This window comes from Hyla sarda, chromosome 6, assembly GCF_029499605.1.
Source record: "Hyla sarda isolate aHylSar1 chromosome 6, aHylSar1.hap1, whole genome shotgun sequence".
Taxonomy (NCBI): Eukaryota; Metazoa; Chordata; class Amphibia; order Anura; family Hylidae; genus Hyla; species Hyla sarda.
In genome coordinates, this window is record NC_079194.1 from 199,654,423 (window position 1) to 199,679,030 (window position 24,608).

At 43.3% G+C, this 24,608-nt stretch overlaps 1 protein-coding gene and 1 long non-coding RNA gene across 2 annotated transcripts in view; one reads left to right on the forward strand and one right to left on the reverse strand.

Annotated features, from left to right (window-relative positions):
* Positions 1–24,608, forward strand: part of LOC130276591 (uncharacterized) — an 86,556-nt gene that overhangs the window by 37,433 nt on the left and 24,515 nt on the right. The window lies entirely within an intron of this gene.
* CPNE2 (copine 2) overlaps positions 5,251–24,608 on the reverse strand; it is a 161,193-nt gene continuing 141,835 nt past the window's right edge. The window contains exons 12-16 of the mRNA XM_056526169.1: positions 19,744–19,798; positions 12,667–12,718; positions 8,195–8,328; positions 6,583–6,819; positions 5,251–6,126 (exon numbers count right to left, since the gene is read on the reverse strand). Of these exons, the coding sequence (XP_056382144.1) occupies positions 6,019–6,126; positions 6,583–6,819; positions 8,195–8,328; positions 12,667–12,718; positions 19,744–19,798 (586 nt within the window). The 3' untranslated portion in view covers positions 5,251–6,018. The remainder of the gene's footprint in view (positions 6,127–6,582; positions 6,820–8,194; positions 8,329–12,666; positions 12,719–19,743; positions 19,799–24,608) is intronic.

A 24,608-nucleotide genomic window follows, 5' to 3' on the forward strand; every position in this document is an offset into this window, starting at 1 on the left:
GACCTGGGGAGAACTTTTACTAATTGACTCTGCTCTAGCTAATGGGGGAAGGGAATATCCTAAGCAAAGAGGAACCCCACTTTACTATCCATATGCCAAACAAGTCATAAAGACAAGATTTGTTTTGATGACACAACCCCTTAAACTTTGTAAGATAAGATATATATATATATATATATATATATATATATATATATATACACTGTATATCTGTAATAAAACTATGGACACTAATATGAACTAATAATATAGTTATACATATATCCCTTTAGACATATACTAAGCATGCTTCTTTACATCTACTAGAAACTTTCATTCAGCTCCAATCACATTAAAATTTTCATCTACTCTTTCCATAAATTTGCATTCACTTCATACAATCCACCTTATAAATAAAACATGGGATGTTCCAACAATATCATAAAATCAGATCGGTGAGTTCTACCAGCTGAATCCAACCAGATCAGAAGTTTTCTTTGTATACATTGTTGCACATTTGGTCACTTTACATTAAAATATGTAAAATTCACCGGAATCTACTTGTGCTCCCACTATTCCATTTCAAAGGAAAACTAACAGCCTGTTCACCTGCATTAAACCCAATACACTGGGTTATAGTGTCGTTGAACCTAAATAAAAAGATGTTTTACTCACTAAAATTTGGGCCAACTGTCTATGAGATAAAGTCCCAGTTGCTAGTATGCAAATTACCTCCTCTGTGCAGTGGAGGATGGCACTGGCTTGCCCATCTTGTGAGTATTCTTAATTCTCCACTCTCACATCCTAGTGAAGTAAGAGCCTGTGCCCACGTGACTCTCTGCTTTTCTGGTAGAGTGCATGTGCTGCTTCCTAATCTTTATTTTCACTTCGTAATGACGTGAGAGTAAAGAATTATGAATATTCACAAGATGGGCGGGCATAGTTCAGCAAAAAGGATGGAGGCAGAGATGGCTCCAACCTCCATTGGGCAGAGGAGGTCATTTGAATACTAGCAGCGGGGCTATATCTCGGAGACGGCTAGACCAATTTTCAAAAGAAAAACTTTTTTTCTCTTAGGGTCGCCCTCACTTTAAGGTCCCTTTCACACTGCTGTTGCACCCTGTCAACATTGAAGTCTCTTCTTTTTTTTTTTTGTGCCTTTAACGGCTGTTTTCGTGACGGGGCACAACGGGCAACAACAGGTCCCGGCGGCTCCCATTTACTATTATTAGGCGGCACAAGGAGTATTTTTTCTCCCGCTATTCTGCCCTGCTCCCCTGACGCATGTCACACTGCCGTGCCGTGTGAAAGGAGCCTCAGGCAGTGTGACATCCGTCGTGGGAAGCCGTGAAGAATAGCGGGAGGAAAAATACAACATGCAATGTTTTTTCCTTCTGTTACTCCTGTCGAAAAACAATGGTGCCCATAATAGTAAATGGGATCTGTCGGGAACCATTGTTTCCCGTCAAAAAGAACATCCTTTAAGGCACAAAAAAAAGTGCATGATGGACGTTCTTCGATGGGGCACAACGTCAGTGTGAATGGGGCCTTACCCAACCTATTGGGTTTAGTGCAGGTGAACAAGCTGTCAATTTCACTTTTATCTCAGTGGAGAGTGATAACACCAATGCAGCTGCCTCTACGACTGAGACTCTCCCATCACAGCTTCAAAATCCCCATTGATCTGACTTTTGCAATACGTAACTGAAATGTTAGTTCCTATCCACCGATAATTAGTTGATCGGTGAAGGCCCAACCACAGAGACCTCCACCAGTCATAAGAACCAAGGTAAAATGGGCTCCAGAATGAACACATGCATGCAGGGGTGTAACTTTTGGGGGTGCACAGGGACCTAGGCCTAGGAGCCTCAGGGGCCCATAAGGTCTCTCTTGCTTATAGTAGATCAGTAATATAAAGGAAATATTTTAGCTGGGGGCCGTGTAACAGAGTTTGCATTGGCGTCCTACACATTTATATTTACATCACTGCATACATGGCGCACGAGGGGGGCTCTTTTGTTAGGTGACCAGAACACACTGCATTGAGAGTGTTCCTAGCACCTCCTCTCAGCTATGATAACTCTAGCACCCAATCAGGAGACCACTATAGTTATCAGTCATAGCTGAGGAGGGGCCAGGATCAATCCCAAAGCAGTGTTTCTGGTCACATGCAGCAGCTGGGAGCTGCAACAATGTTTTGAATGGTTCAACTCCCCTCCCCAACCTCTATATAGACCTTTTATCAGTTCTAATAGCTCAAAAGGTCTGTTAGGTCTTCTTTTAAAGGGTTATTTAGGACTAGAAAATCATTGCTGCTTTCTTCCCGAAACCGCATTGCACCTGTCCTTAGGTTGTGTATTGTATTGAAACTGAGCTCCATAACCTTTAATGAAACTGAGCTGCAATACCACATACAAACACAGGACAGGTATGGCACTGTATTTGCAAGAAAGCGCCTATGGTTTTTTTTTTTCTTTCTTTTTTTGTTCTTGTTTTTTTTTTTATCTTGGATAACCCCCTTAAGCCAGAACCAGAATTGAAAAAACTAAACAAAAAAAATAATTTGTAGATACCTTGCCTTTGCACTTTGTGAAATATTAAGGACAGCTTAGTCTACATCCCCAGCATGCATCAACACAGGGAGATACTACCAAGTGCTTTTCACTGTTTGCATAACTAAAGGTGGAAGCTGGCAGACCACTTAGTGCCCCACACAAAGCATTTGCTCTGCAGCCTAAAAGAGGACCTGTGGTCATTCTAAAAAAAAATAGTGGCAGTAACCTGTATATAGCTTGGGGGTGGGGGTTGGAGCTGATCACTTACCTGGTGAGAGCATGATGATCGCCCCCTCATTCCTGAGTTATAGGACTTTTAAGTCCCCTCTATGAAGACAATCCGTTAGGTGGGAAGCTTGACTGAGTGTCCTATGTTCTGTGCAGAGAGTGTATCATCAGGACACTTTAGTTTTTTTGCAGTATGGAATAGTGTTGTATTCCATACGAAGGTATACAGTAAAAACTTAAACAGTAAATGGGAGTTTATATGCAATGTATCCTACAGAATGCCTAGACAGTGGTACCTGTGACAGCCTTCCATCAGAGGCATATGTTTCAAGATCTTCCCTATAAATATCTGACCTGAAAGGTGCTTGGGGTGAAGTGAATAGTACCTTACTTATGCTATACACATCAGAAAGCATCTGCACCAAATTACATTGACCTCAATGGGGTCTGCTGCAGGAAACTTGCGGGTAAGGACTCGTTCACATTGCTGTTGGACTCCACTATTCAGAGTTCCGTCGGCGATGCCGTCAGAACGACGGAAGTTTAGCAGAGAACAAAATAGTGTATGCACAATTTTTTTCTCCATTAAACTACCCGATCCCCAACAGAGCCCATTTTAGTGAATTTGGTCTGTCAGGACCTGGCAGTGTCTGTTGTGTTCCGACCCATTTTAGGGTCCATCTGCTCAAGAAAAAAAAAAAAAGCTGGAGGCACACTGGTTGAAAAACATTTTTTTAGATGTATGGACTATTCAAAACCTACATTTTGTGACAATTGCTAATAAGACTGCATCTCTAAAGTTGCTGTCTAAGGGTACGGTCCCACTTAGCACTTACTCTGCATGTTCCATGCTGCGCAAAATCTGCTGCACAGTGGGAAAGACGCTGCATATTCCATATGATGAGTATACACACAGGGTTACCCGGAGGCTACCCACAGTCATGCTGGCACGTGGCCCTGCCTCCACACCTCACTAAACACACAGGGCTGCCACCTGTGTGTATTCTCGTCGGAGAGAACGCAGCATATTTACCGCTAAGCAGCAGATTTTGCCAGATTTTTTGTGTTTTCATGCTGCCTATACATATAAGATAAATGGCAGCTCACTTTTCCTCCAGAACCCCTATAAACAAGCTTAGCTTAGTTGAGCATGATTGATGCTATGTGGGACCGTACACTAAATCAAGCATATGATGTGCAGATGTATATGACCCAGCACAGTGGATGCACGCATTTGGTGCTCAGTTTATCGCTATTCTATACCAATCACCTATCTGTTTCTTTAGTAACTTCACTTTCTGTGGTAAAAAAAATTAAAAACACAGCAGCATTCATTACAACATAAGAAAATATTCAGAAGAACATCTATGACTATGCTATAAGACAGAATAAAGGACTAAAGATAAATCAAGTATATAAGTGTCTTTTCATGACAGTGGCATTTCACAATGTACCCCATTTCATACAGTGCTGCAGTTTTATTTTATTAATGCCAACTGCAATAATGTGACCAGGTAATCTCCTGCATCTGATCTTACATACCGTATATACTCGAGTATAAGCCCACCTGAATATAAGCCAAGGCCCCTAATTTCACCCCAGAAACCCAGGAAAAGTTATTGACTCGACTATAAGCCTAGGGTGGGAAATACATCATCCCCCCATGTAATCATCCAGACCCCCATCATTAACACCCCCGTCATCATCACTCCCCGTCATCATCCCCCCCTTCATCATCACCCCCGTCATCATCACTCCCTGTCATCATCCCCCCCCTTCATCATCACCGCCTGTCATCATCACCCCCGTCATCATCCACCCCCTTCATCATCACCGCCTGTCATCATCACCCCCGTCATCATCCACCCCCTTCATCATCACCGCCTGTCAATCCCTTCATCAGTGGTCTTCAACCTGTGGACCTCCAGATGTTGCAAAACTACAACTCCCAGCATGCCCGGAAAGCCATTGGCTGTCCGGGCATGCTGGGAGTTGTAGTTTTTAAACATTTGGAGTTCCGCAGGTCTAAGACCACTACGGCCTTCGTCATCATCCAGACCCCCCTTTAGTTTTCTACTCACCTCCCCTCGGTGGGAAGGAAGGGTGAACTGGTCTGGGCCATCTATGCTGCAGGGACCGTCCGGTGGGGAGGGTTAGTCGTTCCGGGCTGTCCATCTTCACTGGAAGGCCCTCTTCTCCGTTCCAGGCTGGCCCCGGACTAGTGACGTTGGCTTGACGACGACGCACAGGGACGTCCTTGCGCAGCAGATGTCCCTGCGCATGAACGTCCCTGTGCGTCTTCGTCAAAGGCAAGGGGTCGGCCTGGAACGGCGAAGAGGGCCTTCCAGTGAAGATGGACAGCCCGGAACAACTAACCCTCCCCACCGGACGGTCCCTGCAGCATAGATGGCCCGGACCAGCTCACCCTTCCTTCCCACCAAGGGGAGGTGAGTAGAAAACTAAAGGGGGGTCTGGATGATGACGAAGGCCGCAGTGGTCTTCAACCTGCGGACCTTCAGATGTTTAAAAACTACAATTCCCAGCATGCCCGGACAGCCAAATCTGGAGGTCTGCAGGTTGAAGACCACTGAGAAGGGATTGACAGGCGGAGAGTTCACTCGAGTATAAGCAGAGGGGGGCATTTTCAGCTGAAAAACTCGGCTTATACTCGAGTATATACGGTAAGTCATATTCTCATCTAATAAATATTCCATTCTACTCTTTGTGGAAAAAATAAGATCTCAGATCTATTACTCTTTCTAAATGCTGAACTACTGGCTGGGGATGCTGGAGAATATCATAAGTCCGTAACCTATTGCTCTGCACCTGCTGAGGCAGTGAGGGCTTGCTGAAAGTTGTAGTTTCACAACACTTGGAAGAGCCATGACTTACAGAATACTGTCTTAGTAACAAACTGTAATCTATGACCCTTCACATATCTATGTCATGTCATCTGCCTCCATCTGGAAACGATTGCAAAATTTGAAGTCTTGTCTGACAAAGAGGCCCGCCAACAACTAGAAATGCCATATAATAATTCAATGGACGTCTCCATGATAACCAGAACACGATAGCAGCAATCGAGAACCAGAGCAAAGCATAGTCTTTGTCCTTAGAAAAATGAACAATGTCTTTAATACAGAAATAGATGTCCGTGTCTAAGTGTCGCCATTTAAATGGTCATACGTCTCAGGATTGCTGGTTTTATACAAGGGTGGCCCACAGGTTTCATGGCATGTGGGGGTCATGTGTACAGTTATACACCCTCAGACTTTATAGGTGGGAGATTGTGGCTCTTGAAGTAATCTACCACTTGTTGTGGAAGTTCAGCAAGAACAGCTTTGGCCAGAGTTTCTTTTGGTGCCTGTAGAATGAAGATGAAACAAGTTGTTGGTAAAATGTGATAAAGAGTCTGGGTAAAAACATAAATATAGCTGGATGAACCTATATAGATACTGTATATGCCAATCTCCTTAGCAAACAGTAGGGGTGTAGCTACAGAACCAGCCAACCATACTTTACTTTCTCACCTAATACCTACCTACCTAATGTCTCTGGAGGGGGGAGACTGTTGTGGGTCCTTAATATCCATTGGGGTATACGCCTCTTTAGCCAAGCCCTCTTTTTTCAGGGGTCAGCAGAAAAGATCTGTGGTCTGTCTACATGCTACATGAGTTATAAGAGTAAGGGTTATTAGACTTGTCCTACCTGAGAGAGCTCCCAGCAAAGCTGATGGGTCACGGCTAGACTGCAAAAATATGCTAGGGCTACAAAGCTTCTCATGCACCATGAACATTATACAGGCATGCCTCTGACTTACATTACGAAACTCCCTGAATGGTACGAACTGCACAATGTCCCTCGAAGCCTCTTCTCCTGTATAGGATCTGAGCATTCTGTTATCTCCATCAAGGAATTCCATGGCAGAAAAGTCTGCATTTCCTACTCCAATAATGATAATGGACATGGGCAGCTTTGATGCTTGTACAATGGCATGTCTTGTTTCATCCATGTCACTAATGACTCCATCCGTTATAATAAGGAGGATAAAATATTGCTATTAAAGAAGAAGAAAAAAAAGACAGTGTGAATGGAGTACATGCTTTTGGGGGTCATTACTCAATGCCCTTATCAGAACATATTTTTCCAAAGGGTTACAAAAATATTTCTATAATATATATCACTTAAAATGTGAATCTTTATTAAATTGCTCATTAAAAAAGTGTACGGATGAGTAACAATAAATGATTTAAGCCACGGGGGTGATTCCAGTGACGGTGAATATACTCTTATTGGATACTGATATGAGTATCCTATACTCCTGGGCAGTCACAGCCTGAATGTTTCCATATTTATACACCACACATAGGTGTATGACATTTGAGTCTAAATTACTCGATCAACAAGCAGTTGATTTCTAGCAACCTCATAAAGGATGATCAATTAGTATAACTTATTGTATATAATAATTAAACAGATGTTGATTAATCTTACAACAGTCACTGATACTTAATAGACCACAAGCCTATTGTGCACCACTGGCTATGGAAAACTCATGTGACTCATGTACTACACCCTAATTCTATTGCACTTAAATGGAGACACATAATAGACTGCTGATAAAATCTAACACTGCCTAACTCCTACAGGTTTCACCACTCCTTGAATGAGGCTTTATCAAGGAGACACACTAAGACGTCGGCCTGTTTTAATTAAACAGAGTAAGTGCGCCTGCGTTCAGCAGTGCGGCGTCACTAGCTCTGTTATTATGTACACTTGTAAACGATATTTTACTATGTATTGATGCACTTTATTTGTCAAGATGATATGTGACAGGTGGTGATCACATGATTCTGTAACATATCACCAATGAGATTTAGTGGGTTGAACTTTTATTTGTGTTATGTAAAACACATATTGTATGACCAATTACTGTGTATCTTGGTAAGACTGCTGTAATTCACTATTCACTATGCTTGAGAAAGGCACTCTGCCGTATGTTGCACTTTGTGGTGCGAATAAAATTGGAAGCCTGGGTTTGAAAATCCGGACCTCTGCCATTTTTGCTGTGACCATACACATCTTGCTGAATGGTTATTCCAGCCCTGGCACATTGGCCGGTCACCTGCATGAGCGGGAGGTGGTCTTGTGCTGACTCTCCACTTGGACAAGGTATGCAACTGTGTTAGCTGGACACTGACATATATACACATAAGTATTACAGAAGTGTATGTCTGAATCTTCCATAAATGTTGATAATATTAGAGGTTCTATGACATAACTGTTCTTTCAATACAATTAAGTTAAAAGTTTTAGCTTTAAACAATATATATGATTCAAACTACTGTACGACTACAAACTACTCAATCTATGTGATCTCACAATGCCGTGTGAGGGATGGTAGGTGCTTGCACTCTGGTTCTGTTACTTACCCCTGCTGACTGCTGCTGAGTTGCCTGAGCTGCAAACCGTGCAACATGATTAATAATCGGAGAAAAGTTGGTGGGTCCATAGAACCTTATATGAGGGAGACATGCAGAGTAGGCCTCTATAATGCCTTCCACTCCTACAGAAAAACGGAAAAGCACTTTTATGGCCTATCTGAATTAGTAAAGAAAAGTAAATCTTACCTAAAATGAGATGAAATATTGTACCAACATAACAGCCCAAATACAATCTATGCTATAGCAACACAAACTCTTCTTCCTAAGGTGCCTATACACCTTATAGCAAATTCTGTCTTTGGAGGCTTTAGCCAACTGTCTAAGGTGTATGATGGCCTTCTGACCAAGTACCAAGTATAGGGTGTGTTGTATCTTTTACACCCAACCCTAATGTTGTGGGAGGAATATGCCAGGGCCAGAAGAGTCTAGCTCTGGGTTACCCCTCAGTTTCTGTCGTGCTTAAAAGGAGAGATAACTGTCAGCTACAGTTATTGTAAATGTATGGCCACTTTTAGCTTTTATTGTAAGGGAGAAATCTCAAAAATGATATATTGTAAGTGTCATTTTATTGGTGTACCAGTTGTCACATTTAATGTACGTCATCCACAGTAACCTAACATCCTGTTGTAGTGGCTGCATTGCAGGTACGTTACATGGTTTTTGATGCATCCTTGTATATCACAAACTGGATGACATCCTGCTCAAGTTGTTTAATTCCCTGGGGACGGAGCCCATTATGACCCTAAGGACGGGAGCATTTTTTTCAAATCTGACCTCACTTTAAGCATTAATAACTCTGGGATGCTTTTACTTATAAATTTGATTCCGAGAATGTTTTTTCATGACATATTCTACTTTATGTTAGTGGTAAATTTTCATCGATACTTACATAATTTCTTGGTGAAAAATTCCAAAATGTCAGGAAAATTTTGAAAATTTAGCATTTTTCTAACTTTGAAGCTCTCTGCTTGTAAGGAAAAGGGACATGTCAAATAAATTACATATTGATTCACATATACAATGTGTTAACTTTATATTGGCTTCATAAAGTTCACATGTTTTTACTTTTTGTAGACATCAGAGGGCTTCAAAGTATAGCAGCAATTTTCTAAATTTTCCCGAAAATTTCAAAATCTGAATTTTTTCAGGGACCAGTTAAGTTTTGAAGTAAATATGAGGGTCTTTACGTTGAAAATCCCCTATAATGGACCCCATTATGAAAACTGTACCCCTCAAAGTATTCAAAATGACATTCAAAAAGTTTTTTTTTTAACCCTTTAGGCGTTTCACAGGAATAGCAGCAAAATGGAGGCAAAAATTCAAAATCTCCATTTTTTTACACTAACCTGTTATTGTAGACCCATTTTTTCATTTTTACCAGGGGTAAAAGGTAAAAAGGCCCCCCCCCCCAAAAAAAAACTTGTAATTAATTTTCTTATACCTCATACATGGATGTAAAGTGCTCTGTGGGTGCACTAGAGGGCTCAGAAGGGAAGGAGCGACACTGGGATTTTGGAGAGCGAATTTTGCTCAAATGGGATTTTGGAAATTACACCCAAGGAACGTAACAAGGGGTAAATTGAGTCTTTATACCCCACAGGTGATTGACGAACTTTCGTTAAAGTGGGATGTGAAAATGAAAATTTTTATTTTTAACACTAAAATGCTGGTGTTACCCCAAACTTTTATTTTATAAAATGCCCCCCAAAATTTGTAACCCCATTTCGCTCGAGTAGGGAAATACCTCATATGTGGATGTAAAGTGCTCTGTGGGTGCACTAGAGGGTTCAGAAGGGAAGGAGCGACATTGGGCTTTTGGAGAGCGAATTTTGCTGAAATGATTTTTGGGGGGCATGTCACACTTAGGAAGCCCCCATGATGCCAGAACAGTAAAAAAAAAAACACATGGCACACTATTTTGGAAACTACACCACTCAAGGAATGTAGCAAACGGTAAAGTGAGCCTTAACACCCCACAGGTGATTGAAATTGGGACGTAAAAAAAAAATAGATTTTTTCCATAAAATGCTGGTGTTACCCCAAATTTTTCATTTTCACAAGGGGTAATATGAGAAAAAGCCCCCCAAAAAATTTGTAACCCCATTTCTTCTGAGTATTGAAATACCTCATATGTGGATATAAAGTGCTCTGCGGGCGAACTAAAATGCTGTGAAGAGAATGAGCGCCATTGTGCTTTTAGAGAGAGTATTTGGTTGGAATGGAAGTTGGGGGCCATGTGCATTTACATAGCCCCCCGTGGTGCCAGAACAGTGGACCCCCCCCCCCACATGTGACCCCATTTTGTAAACTACACCCCTCACAGAATGTAATAAGTGGTGCATGGAGCATTTACACCCCACTGGCATTTGACAGATCTTTGGAACAGTGGGCTGTGCAAATGAAAAATTAATTTTTTCATTTTTACGGATGACTGATCAAAAAATCCGTCAGACACCTGTGGGGTGTAAATGCTCACTGTACCCCTTGTTAGATTCCGTGAGGGGTGTAGTTTCCAAAATGGGGTCACATGTGGGGGGGGGGGGGGTCCACTGTTCTGGCACCATGGGGGCTTTGTAAACACACATGACCTTCAATTCCAGACTAATTTTCTCTCCAAAAGCCCAATGGCGCACCTTCTCTACTGAGCATTGTAGTGCACCAGCAGAGCACTTTACATCCACATATGGGGTATTTCCTTACTCAGAAGAAATGGTGTTACAAATTTTGGGAGGCTTTTTTCACCTTGTGAAAATGAAAAAATTGGGGTAACACCAGCATTTCAGGGAAAAAAGTTTTTTTTTTTTTTCACATCCAATTTTAATGAATGAGAGGGGTGAAGTTTCCAAAATGGGGTCACATGTGGGTGTTTATTTATTTATTTATTTTTTGCATTCATGTCAGAACTGCTCAAACTATGAGCCACCTCCTTGCAAATCACCAATTTAGGCCTCAAATGTACATGGCACTCTCTCACTCCTGAGCCCTTTTGTGTGTCCGCAGAGCATTTTACGTCCGCATATGGGGTATTTCCGTACTCAGAAGAAATTGCGTTACAAATTTTGGGGTCTTTTCTTCTTTTACCTCTTGTGAAAATGAAAAGTATGGGGCAACACCAGCATGTTAGTGTAAATTTTTTCATACTAACATGCTGGTGTAGCCCCCAACTTTACATTTTCATAAGGGGTAAAAGGAGAAACCCCCCCCCAAAATTTGTAACACAATTTCTCCTGAGTACGGAAATACCCAAACCTTTAGCTATTGCAAAACTACGACTCCCAGCATGCACTGACAGACTGTACATGCTGGGAGTTATAGTTTTGCAACAGCTGTAGGCACACTGGTGGGGAACCAGAGTTAGGAAACAGACTCTAGCTCAATGATTCCAACCCGTGTGCCTCCAGCTGTTGCAAAACTACAACTCCCAGCATGCACTGACAGCCGAAAGGCATGCTAGGAGTTGTAGTTATGCAACAACTGGGGAAGAACAGTTTAAAGACCGCTAAGTAGGGGTCTTCATACTGTAGCCCTCGGATGTTGCAAAACTACAACTTCAAGCATGCCCAGACTGTCCAGGCAAGCTGGGAGTTGTAGTTTTGCAACATCTGGAGGGCCACAGTTTGGAGACCACTGTCAAGTGGTCTCCAAACGGTGGTCCTCCAGATGTTGCAAAACTACAACTTTCAGCATGCACTGACTGTCTTGGCATGCTGGGAATTGTAGTTTTGCAACATCTAGAGGGCTACAGTTTGGAGACCACCATATAGTGGTCTCCAAACTGTGGCCCTCCAGATGTTGCAAAACTACAACTCCCAGCATGCCCAGACAGCCTTTGGCTTTCTGGGCATGCTGGGAGTTGTAGTTTTGCAACTTTTAGAAGGCCACAGTGAAGATCCCTTACCAGCGATTTTCACTGCAGCCTCCTTCACCGCCGCATTTTCCGGCCTGCCTCCTCCTGCCATCGCCGCTCTGGCAAGCCGGCCATGTCCCCCCCCGCTCTGCCCGGACTATAATTGGTGGTCAGACAGGGGAAAATGAACTTTAAACCCTCCTCAACTGCCTTTGGTCGGTCGGTCCTGATCGACCAATGGCAGGGGATAGGAGGAGGTGGCACCCCCACGACCTCCCTTCTATCCTTTAGGATGATCGGGGCTGTCTCTGACAGCTCTGATCACTCTTATTTTCAGGGTGATCGGGTGACCCAATTGGCTGAATTGACCAGTGATTTGCGGCGACTGCCGACATGGGGGGGGGGGGTCTCAGGACCCCCCTGGGCACTGCCACGGGGTGCCTGCTGATAGATATCAGCAGTCATCCCAGTCTGATCACCACCCGGTGAGCGGTGGTGATCGGAAATACGGAGGGAGCGAACAGGTACGCCCTCTGTCCTCAAGTACCAGGACGCGAGGGCGTACCTGTGCACCCTCCGTCCCCAACAGGTTAACAAATAAAGAATGACTAACCTGAGCAGAAAGGGCTGGTAGGGTTGAAATTGATGGCAAATTCATGAGATACCTGGAAACGGAAAGAAAAACATAAATGTCTTTATTTTTCTAAACATTACATTTTGTTCTTTATAACATATACTAGCTGAGTAGCCGGCATTGCCCAGTTTTTCCTTCCTAATCCTTGTTGGGGAAGAAAATGAACAAAGGAGGAAGCTTTTGACTTCATATACCGTACTCATATATTGTTGTCATATCTCAAACCCATATCCCGTGCTCATATCCTGTCATCATATCTGACCTCATATCCTGACCTCCTATCCCGTCCTCATATCTCGACCTCAGATCCCTTCCTCCTATCCCATCCTCATATCCTGACCTCATATCCCATCCTCATATCCCGTCCTCCTGACTCAAGGGACAGGGACATAATACTCCCCCTTTATAAAGCATTGGTACGGCCTCACCTGGAATATGCTGTTCAGTTTTGGGCACCTGTCCATAAAAGGGACACTGCGGAGTTGGAAAGGGTGCAGAGACGCGCGACTAAACTAATATGGGGCATGGAACATCTTAGCTATGAGGAGCGATTAAAGGAGTTACAATTGTTTAGTCTTGAGAAGAGACGTTTAAGGGGGGATATGATAAACGTATATAAGTATATTAATGGCCCATACAAAAAATATGGAGAAAAACTGTTCCAGGTTAAACCCCCCCAAAGGACGAGGGGACACTCCCTCCGTCTGGAGAAGAAAAAGTTTAGTCTCAAGGGGCGACACGCCTTCTTTACCGTGAGGACTGTGAATTTATGGAACGGTCTACCTCAGGAACTGGTCACAGTAGGAACAATTAACAGCTTTAAAACAGGATTAGATACATTTATGGAACAAAATAACATTAATGCTTATGAAGAAATATAAAATCCCATCCCTTCCCCAATATCGCGCCACACCCCTACCCCTTAATTCCCTGGTTGAACTTGATGGACATATGTCTTTTTTCGACCGTACTAACTATGTAACTATGTAACCTCATCCTGTCCTCATCTCCCAACCTCCTATCCCGACATCCTATCCCGACCTCATATCCCATACCCATATCCTGACCTCCTATCCCGTCCTCCTCTCTCGACCTCATATCCTGTCTTTATATCCTGTCCTCATATTCCATCCTCATATCTCGATCTCCTATCCTGTCCTTATATTCCGTTCTCATATCTCAACCTCATATCCCATCCTCATATCCCAACCTCCTATCTCAACCTCATTTTCCGTCCTCCTATCTCGACCTCATATCCCGTCTTCATATCCTGTTCTCACATCCCCTCTTCATATCCCGACCTCATATACCGTCCTTATATTCCATCATTATATCACGTCCTCATATCCCGACCTCTTATCCCGTCCTTATGTCCCATCCTCATATCCTGTCCTCAGGTGGGACTGATTTGTGATGAAGATATTGTAAGCTGAAAATAGAAGGGGACATGGCTTTGTGGGACTGGGCGTGATTTGCAAGCCAGACTGATGCACAAAAAGGTAGATAATAAAAGAGGTGGGGCTTGAAATGTGGGCATGTCTTTGTGAGGTAGGGTGTGGCTTGCAAGCCGGATTGACACATTCACCAGGAGATGCAGAGCGGAGCTGGTGGAGTAATGTACTGGAAGTCCCATATACTTGCATAGGACTTGAAACCAAAAACAAGGGTGTAGGTAAGGGTTAATTTAATTATCATATATTTTTATATGACATATAAGTAATATGTGTACCAGGTATTATTGAAATATCTCCAGCCGTACGGAAGTTATGTGGGAACATACATTTCCCATTGATTTGCATGGGACTTTGAACAAAAACCCCAACCCTCACAAATGGGGGTAGTTAAGGGTTAAATTAACTATACTATATTTTAAGTGGACATATAAGTAACATGTGACCAAGTATTATCGAAATATCTCCAGCCATTTGGAAGTTATGCAGTAACATATATTTCTCTCCGACTTGTATGGGACTTTAAACAAAAACCCAGACCCTGGCACATGGGGGTGGGTATGGGTTAAATTACCTATCCTATGTTTGTTGTTATAAGTAACATGTGTGCCAAGTTTAATGTAAATATCTTTAGCCGTTTGGACGTGATGCTGGAACATACACACACATTGAGTTTTATATATATATATATATATATATATATATATATATATACATACATACTAGCTGAGTACCCGGCGTTGCCTGGTTTTTCCTTCTTCATCCTTGTTGGGGAGGAAAATCAACAAAGGAGGAAGCTTTTGACTTCATATTCCATCCCCATATATTGTTGTCATATCCCAACCCCATATCCCGACCTCATTTCCTGATCTCATATCCCGTCCTCATATCTCAACCTCCTATCCCATCCTCATATCCCGTCCTCATATCTCGACCTCCTATCCCGTCCTCCTATCCCGTCCTCATATCCCGACCTCCTATCCTGTCCTCATATACCATACTCATACCCCATCCTCATATCTTGACCTCATGTCCCGTCCTCCTATCCTGTCCTCCTATCCCGTCCTCATATGCCATCCTCCTATCTCAACCTCACATGCCGTCCTCATATCTCAACCTCATATGCCGTCCTCATATCTCGACCTCATATCCCATCCTCATGTCGTCCTCATATCCCGACCTTATATGCCGACCTTATATCCCGTCCTTCTATCACAACCTCATATCATGTTTTGATATCCCGTCCTCATATCCTGACCTCATATCTCGACCTCCTATTCCTTCCTCATATCCCATCCTCATATCCTGACCTCCTATCCCGTCCTCCTATCTTGACCTTATATCCCGTCCTCATATCCCGACCTCATATCTCAACCTCCTATCCTGACCTCCTCTCTTTGTGAGATGGTGTGTGGCTTGCATCCTCATATCCTGTCCTCAGGTGGGACTGATTTGTGATGAAGATATTGTAAGCTGAAAATAGAAGGGGACATGGCTTTGTGGGACTGGGCGTGATTTGCAAGCCAGACTGATGCACAAAAAGGTAGATAATAAAAGGTGTGGCTTGCAAGCCGGATTGACACATTCACCAGGAGATGCAGAGCGGAGCTTATGGAGTAAGGTACTGGAAGTCCCAAATACTCGCATGGGGCTTGAAACAAAAACCCATCTGTTATATAAGGGTGTAGGTAAGGGTTAATTTAACTATCATATCTTTTTATTTGACATCTAAGTAATATGTGTACCAGGTATCATTGAAATATTCCCCATTGCATTGCATGGGACTTTAAACAAAAACCCCGACCCTCACAAATGGGGTAGTTAAGGGTTGAATTAACTATCCTATATTTTAGGTGGACATATAAGTAACATGTGATCAAGTATTATCGAAATATCTCCAGCCGTTTGGAAGTTATGCAGTAACATATATTTCCCATAGACTTGTATGGAACTTTAAACAAAAACCGCGACCCTGGCAAAGTTAAATCACCTATCCTATGTTTGTTGTTGACATATAAGTAACATGTGTGCCAAGTTTCATGTTAATATCTTCAGCTGTTTGGATGTGATGCTGGAACATACACACACACACACACACACACATATACACACATTGAGTTTTATATATATATATAGATTTGTGCTCGGGGGTTCACACTCTTGCTCGTGTCACAAACGTTTCACATACCTGAAAGGAAAACATTGAACCTTAACAAAAGCGGTTGATCTGTGCCCATAACTGCGTCCGAGGGCACGCCTTAAGTGGGCATACCCTGTAATGAATCAATGAAATTAAAATAAATAAGATAGGGAGGGTTGGGAGGAATCTGAAAAACGTCACGTACGCCTCGCCAGTAAGAGCCGGGAGTGTTATATATGCCTACCACCCACCCACAACAATTACATGCTAGTAGTTTAGGGGATGAAATATGCTTAACACTTGTGCTCGGGGCTTCACACTAGTGCTCATGTCACAAATGTTTCACATACCTGAATGCAAAACATTGAACCTTAACAAAATCGGTTGATCTGTTCCTATAACCGCCTCCAAGGGCACGCCTTAAGAGGGTAAAACACATAACCCGGTAGGGTAAGTAGCAGAATGCATAATCCTCAGAAACAATACCACACCCTAAGTACACTGACCATCACAGCACCCTAATTCAGACCCTATCTTAAGAGACAGAGTAGATTCTACCAACTAGTTATCAATGAAGGCGGTACCTGGTACTGAAGAGCTATGGCCACTATGTCTACTTGAGCCGGGACTGAATCAGGACCAGGCTGGCATACGAGCTAAACATACTCACCTGTGCCATTATGGCAAGGGAAACGGATAGATGCCTGTCAGGCCTAACACTAAGCTATCCAAGTCCCAGTGATTAAGAGGCCAAAAAACACAAACTGTTAGCGAACTGACACACAAGTAACCGGACCACCTGACAGATCTTGACCATGCTCTCCATATTACCGATAACCAGCACTAGGCTCGAGAAACTTACCTGAAGACTACCCGAACTGTATTGACAGCCAAACCTTAAACTACCAACCAACTGGTCTCAGGAGTAATGGCCTGCTGTGGGTAACCGATCCTTGCATAACCATTGTGCCTGTAGACAGTCCAGGTCTATGAGTAACCATCGTGCCTGATGACGGGCCAGGTCAATGAATAAACATCGTGCCTATCGACCTGACAGGTCTTACGTACCATCGACTACACTCGAATAACTCCTTTCCTGGACATTAAACCACACCTTAAACTGCTTCCAACTCAAAAACTGGTCTCAGAGATGACGTCCTGGAGCGAGTGACCAATACCTTTAATGCCATCGTGCCTGTAGACGTGATAGTTCCTTGTGTAACCCTCGTACCTGTAGGTCTTTTTGAGAACCATCGTGCCTGAAGATGTGCCAGGTCTTTTCATAACTATTGTGTCTGTAGACGTGACAGGTCTTTGCGAAACCCTCGTGCCTGTAGAAGTGACAGGTCTTGCATAACCATCGTTTTTTGTTTTTTTGCAACCAACTATGTGTCATGAAACTATATTTCAGAAAGCGTATCAGTAAAAATAACTACGCAGTGCATGTCACTGCAGGCGTGGCAGGTATGAAGGGTATACAACCGCCTATGTGTTGTGATGTTGTTGCTCTGAAAATGTGTCAGTAACCACAACTATGCAGTGTATCCCCCTGCAGACATGGCAGGTATGATGGGTATACAATGGCCTATGTGTCGTGATGTTGTCGCTCTGAAGACGTGTCAGTTACAACTGTGCAGTGCATTACCCTGCAGACTTGGCAGGTACGAAGGGTATACAACCACCTATGTGTCGTGATGTTGTTGCTCTGAAGACGTGTCAGTAACAATAACTACGCAGTGCATCCCACTGCAGGTGTGCCAGGTATGAAGGGAATACGACCCCTATGTACCATGATGTTGTTGCAATGAAGGCGTGTCAGTAACAACCACTGCGCAGTGCATCCCCCTGCAGATGTGGCAGGTACGAAGGGTATGCAACCGCCTATGTGTTGTGATGTTGTTGCTCTGAAAATGTGTCAGTAACCACAACTATGCAATGTATACCCCTGCAGTCGTGGCAGGTATGAAGGGTATAGAACCACCTATGTGTCGTGATGCTGTTGCTCTGAAAGCGTGTCAGTAACAACAACTACTCCATGTATCCCCCTGCAGATGTGCCAGGTATGGAGGGTATACGCCATCTATGTATTGTGATATTATCGCTCTGGAAACATGTCAGTAACAACAACTACGCAGTGCAACCCCCTGCAGATGTAGCAGGTATGATGGGAAAACAACCACAATACTATGAGCATATAAACTGTACAAATGCCATGCGCAATATAAATGCTCTGAGTGCCTGAACCCAACACACGAGCGCATGCACAGCACAAAACGCCAAGAGTGCACTTGCAGCATGAATGCTATAAATGTATGAACAACGAGAGCATATGAACCATGTGAATACCATGATTGTATGAACAGTATGACTGCCATGAACGTGAACAGTACCAATGCCATGAGTGTCTGACCAGTATAAATGCTAAGAGTGTATGAACGGTATAGATGCCACGAGCGTATGACAGTATGAGTGCCGTGACCATATGATCAGTATAAATGCCAAGAGCATAAATTCCGCGAGTGGAGATTCCATCTGGCGGCTGCTGCCTACTTCGGCATTAGGACCGCTATGCAGTGCTCGCGGATTTCCGCACAAAGAATGAACATGTTCATTCTTTGCGCTGAACAATTTCAGCGGCGGAATTGTCCGCCACTGAAATTCCTCAGTGTGAATGGGTCTCACGGAAGACCCATTCACACTGATGTTAAAGTTCACCACACGGAATTCGGCGGAAATTACACAGTGTGAACCTACCCTTAGTACACAGAGCCCTGCTTGTCCAACCACACTTCCAGTATTTAATCCTAGCCAAGACACACAGGCAAAAACTGCAGGGAAAAGACAGCATTTTTCACCCAAAAATTTACACATTTTTTAACCAATTACAAATATACATATGTTATTATCTACATTATATAAAATGTTTTTGCAAATGGCAATGTTCGTTTAAACAGAATGTGTTTAAACATCACGGGCAATCTTGCACACACTGAGGTCTGAGGTCCGTATTATCCCTGGTGCCTTATACTGGAGTCTGATACTGGGTCTGTATTATGCAGGGGTCTTTATTATGCATGCGTGAGGGTGGGGTCTTTATTATGCTGGTGGCTGTATTCTGCTGGGGGGAGGGGTATTCTGCTGGGATTTCTGTTATCCTTGTGTGTGTGTGTGTGTGTGTGTGTGTGGGGGGGGGGGGGGGGGGGTGATACTGTGGTCTGTATTACACTGGAGGTGATACTAGGGTCTTAGGTCTCTTATTAATCCATGTCAGGTAGCCAGGATGCAGATTAGCCCATTGTGTAGGGTGAAAATCCTCGTCAGAAATCCGAGGGCCCTGAAAAATGCGTCAAATGTGTACGTCAAAAATAGCCATTTTCTTTCCTAGAAGCATGCATGGAATCCTTAAGTAAGAGCACAGTACGTTTGGCACATAATGCCCTACAGATCACAGACATATTATAGTACCTTCCAGTCTGGAGGTAGCTGTGCACCAAACCCCAGGGCAGGGAATAGTTTGTCACTGTAAGTGAAGACAAAATATAAATGCATAAATTATCAACCATTCAATGTGATACACATTACACAAACTTATAATTATATTAGCATATAGGAATTTCTATGTATACAATTTTCATTGTAAATATATATATATATATATATATATATATATATATATATATATATACATATATATATATATATACACACCTACTATATATACACACACACATTTTTTATGTCATTCTAATCAGACTTCTTTCTTGACAAGACAATGATTCCTGATCCACATACATAACGAAAGCTTTTATAAGAGATGAATTTTTGTCACTTGACAGGAATCCATTTTTCTATCCCAGCAAGCAACAGAAGACAAATGAGTGTGTTTCCATGGTAACTGTTGTGCAGATATCAGAATAACCACTTAACATTCCCGGTGAACAAGGGGTTTTTATGTAAGGAGTTCCTTGTAGTTGGATGTGAACCGCTATCACTGACAATTAGTAACAATTCTATTATCAAGGAACACTTTCAACAAGTGGGAGATGAAAAGTTTTATCTTGCAAGAGATGTATCTGACAGCAGCATTTTTTGCCTTCATCTGTATTACTGTATATTTTGGGTTGTCTGCGCCTTTTAGCAGCCTGTGACTATGTCAACCTTCTTATCGTCACATTGTCCTTGTCAGACACAGCTCTACATCTGGTCACTGCCTCTCCTCTTGTTGCTGTAATCATTCCTTATCTGATTGGTTTACATTTTTCCTATCTAACATTATATTGCTGCCCAATCACATGCAGCCCTGTCCTTACATCATCCTACAAGCTAACAGGTCACTGAATGTCACAGAATCAGCTTGCTCATCTTCTGCTGCTGAAGTCACTCTAATGATCATAATGAAGAACTTTCTATTTATGTCCACTTCATGACACTGCACTGTTACATACAGATCTGTCTACACCAGGACTTTCTAAAAAACTTTTCATGATGGTGAAACCCTTTTTAGACATGCATAGTTTGGTGACACACTCAAATTGCCGTACAAATTGCACTTATTGCGTTTTGCCTCCTATGATCTGATACCAGTATTCAGTATGAGCATTACACATGTGGCTGCTACCCCCTGGGCCATTTTATAACCCCCCCTTCAACACCTCCTGCTCCGTTTCATTACTGTGCCATTTTATCCCCCCCCCTTCATCACCCCCTGTACTAATTCGTTCTCTTCCCCTTGATCCCCTCCGTGCCACTTCACTCTCCCCTCTTGATCCCTCTGTGCCACTTTATTCCTCCCCTTAAACCCATCTGTGCCACATCATCCCCCCTTGACCTCCCTGTGCCATTTCACTCCCCCTTTTATCACCCCTGAGCCATTTCAATCCCCCTTTATCACCCCCGAGCCATTTCACTCCCCCCTTTTTCACCCCCGAGCCATTTCACTCCCCCTTTATCACCCCTGAGCCATTTCACTCCCCCTTTTTCACCCCATGAGCCATTTCACTCCCCCTTTATCACCCGTGAGCCATTTCACTCCCCCTTTATCACCCCATGAGCCATTTCACTCCCCTTTTATCACCCCTGAGCAATTTCACTCCCCCTTTATCACCCCTGAGCCATTTCACTCCCCCTTTATCCCCCCATGAGCCATTTCACTCCCCCTTTATCACCCCTGAGCCATTTCACTCCCCTTTTATCACCCCTGAGCCATTTCACTCACCCCTTTATCACCCCTGAGCCATTTCACTCCCCCTTTATCACCCCTGAGCCAGTTCACTCCCCCTTTATCACCCCTGAGCCATTTTACTCCCCCTTTATCACCCCTGAGCAATTTCACTCCCCCTTTATCACCCCTGAGCCATTTTATTCCCCCTTTATCCCCACCTGTGCCACATAATTCTCCTCCTTGATCCTCCCCTGTACCATTTCATCCCTTCCTCTTGACCACCCCCTGTGGCACATCAAACTAAGGAGTGGAGACAAAAAAAGAGAGGTATGGTTCTTCAATTTTGACCCTGTAGATCCACAATGAATTCTTTCTTAACCTACAGTATACCTACATCTTCAGTATACTAAGGGGGAGATTAATCAAAACCTGTGTAGAGGAAGAGTGGTGCAGGTGACCATAGGAACCAATCAGATCGCTACTTTTATTTTTCAGAGGCTTTTTTAAAAATCAAAGAAGCAATCTGATTGGGTGGGCAACTGCTTCACTAAATCTCCCCCTGTATATCTAAATACCTCCAGTTTCAGAAAGCTTTTGACATATCATAGTGACATGTCTGAATTTGTAATCTGTGAGGATCCAGGTACACAGACCTCCATGAATTCCTAGACACTTTTTATCTTAATCTCTGTCCAGCTCTGCTCATCTCTCCTCTAGGAGGTTGGGTTAGTAGTGTACAGACTCATAGAGAATAGAATTCTAGAATAGTCTGGAATATAGTCCTGCTCACATCTTGGAGGAATGCTGATGACACTTGATGGGGCACAGCTCTTAAGTGGGTACTTCTGCTCTTTCGTTTCAGCACCTCAACACTAACTATTCAAAACTTCTGACATAAAAGTTTTCTAATACTGGAACATATGATTTACAGTATGTTCGAATAATGCCTATCAGCAAAAAATGACATTAGTGGTAATCTGACCTTTCATCTGTACTGTAAGACAATCTATGATGGATGGCTATGCTTGGTCAAGGCATAAAGATCGATAAGCACAAAGTGAAGCAAAGACACATTAACCCATGTACTTATGGAGAGATTTTAGATGACTGTACCTGAAACTTTATATTGCATAATGTCCTAGTAAATTGTGTAACTAGAGGTAATTATTATTATTTTTTTTAAATGAATTTCAAGCTTAAATTTCAGTGACATTTCACTGCAATATAAAGACTGGATGGTGATGAGTACGATGAGCTGCAACCACTTCAACCTTTCTGATTGTTCCAATATTTTATTGTTCTTCCCCTTATTATTAATAATTGTAGTTTTCATGCTGACCGATGATTAAGGGTTAACTGCAAGGTGTATTTGAATTAAAACCCCCTTGATTCCTATGGGATGATTATATCATCAGTGTATATCACTTAGGTTCCCCTACGTAAAAAAAAAAGACACAGAAAACCGGATGTATCGCATTAAAGGAGCACTCCAGCCAAATGAAATTACTTTTATATAGCTGTATATAAAAGTATTTAGTAGGGCTGCACGATATGGGGAAAATGTGCGATTGCGGACCTAAATATTGCGATATTCGATATAATTAAAAAAAAAAAAGTGAAATCCACCCATTTTATGCCTACCGCCTATTTCACATCTCCCCCGACACATTCTCCGCCCCCTGTCACATTCTCCGCCCCCTGTCACATTCTCCTCCCCATCACATTCTCCTCCCCCGTCACATTCTCCTCCCGTCACATCCCCCCCTTGTCACAACCCCCTTGTCACATTCTCCTCCCCCTTGTCACATTCTCCCCCATCACATCCCCCCTTGTCACATTCTCCCCCCCCCGTCACATCGCCCCCTTGTCACATTCTCCCCCCCTTGTAACATTCTCCTCCCCCTTGTCCATTCCCCCCACCTTGTCACATTCTCCTCCCCCTTGTCATATTCCCCCCACCTTGTCACATCCCCCCTTGTCACATTCCCCCCTTGTCACATTCCCCCCCCTTGTCACATTCCCCCCCCTTCTGTCACATTCCCCCCCCCCCCCTCCTGTCACATTCTTGTATTCTTGTACTGCAGCAATACACTGGGTTCCGTGGGACCCGGGAAACCTAGTGTATTGCTGCAGTACAAGACCTTTCCCCATCAGCCAATCATTGGCTTGACACGTGACACCACTGCGGCCAGTGATTGACTGAAAAGGGAAAGGTCCTACTGTCTGTACTAAGAAGAGAGGAAACTCCGGAGCGCACAGAGACGAATCTACAGGGACTGGGACTAGGTGAGCAGAAGTTTTTTTATTTTTCTCCCTGCGCCCTTAGCTCAGTGTTTTTCTAGCAGGGTACCTCCAGCTGTTGTGAAACTACTACTCCCAGCATGCCCGGACAGCCTTTGCCGGTCCGGGCATGCTAAGAGTTGTAGTTTTGCAACAACTGGAGGCCCCCTGGTTGGGAAACACTGACTTTTAGTATCTAAATTAGTTTTTACCTGCTCTGGACGGCCCCCGCCACGAGAGCCAGCCCGAGCAAATAATCGCATGTTTTCCCGGGGGGCCGTATCGCTATATCGCAAAAAGCAAAAATTGTGATTCGATTGCTTTTGCGATATATCGTGCAGCCCTAGTATATAGCTATACAACTTTGCATTGGGAAATGTAATCTTTGCTGAGCACGTTCCTTGTTTCTCTCAGCTTTTCCTTCAGGCAGGAAATACAGTAGCTCTTAGCACAAATGATGACTGTCGGGCATCAGTTTGCTGGGTTTAGCGGCCATTTTGGGCCCGGCAAGTGATTCTGCATCATCACACTCCCATCTCCTCAGCTAAGAGAGCCGCTCTAGAGCTAAGAGAGCCGCTTAGTGTGCAGTGTGTGATTGTCCCTGATTGACGAGGAACACACAGCCCCCTCATCTATATTCACTGCCTCTAACCGTGTGACCTGTTCAGCTCTCTGAAAGCAGCCCCCCATCCTGGCAGCTCACACAGAAAACAAGCACAGTGCCTGATGGTTTGTATAGTGGTGCAATTTTAAAACAAATCAGCTGAGATGCCTTGGGGAGTCATGGTAAGCATATATATTTTATATATTTCCTTAAAAATAGAATGGGTTCAATGTGCTTCCATTTTAACCCATTAAAAATTACTTTTGTGAATCAATAAGAAATTGT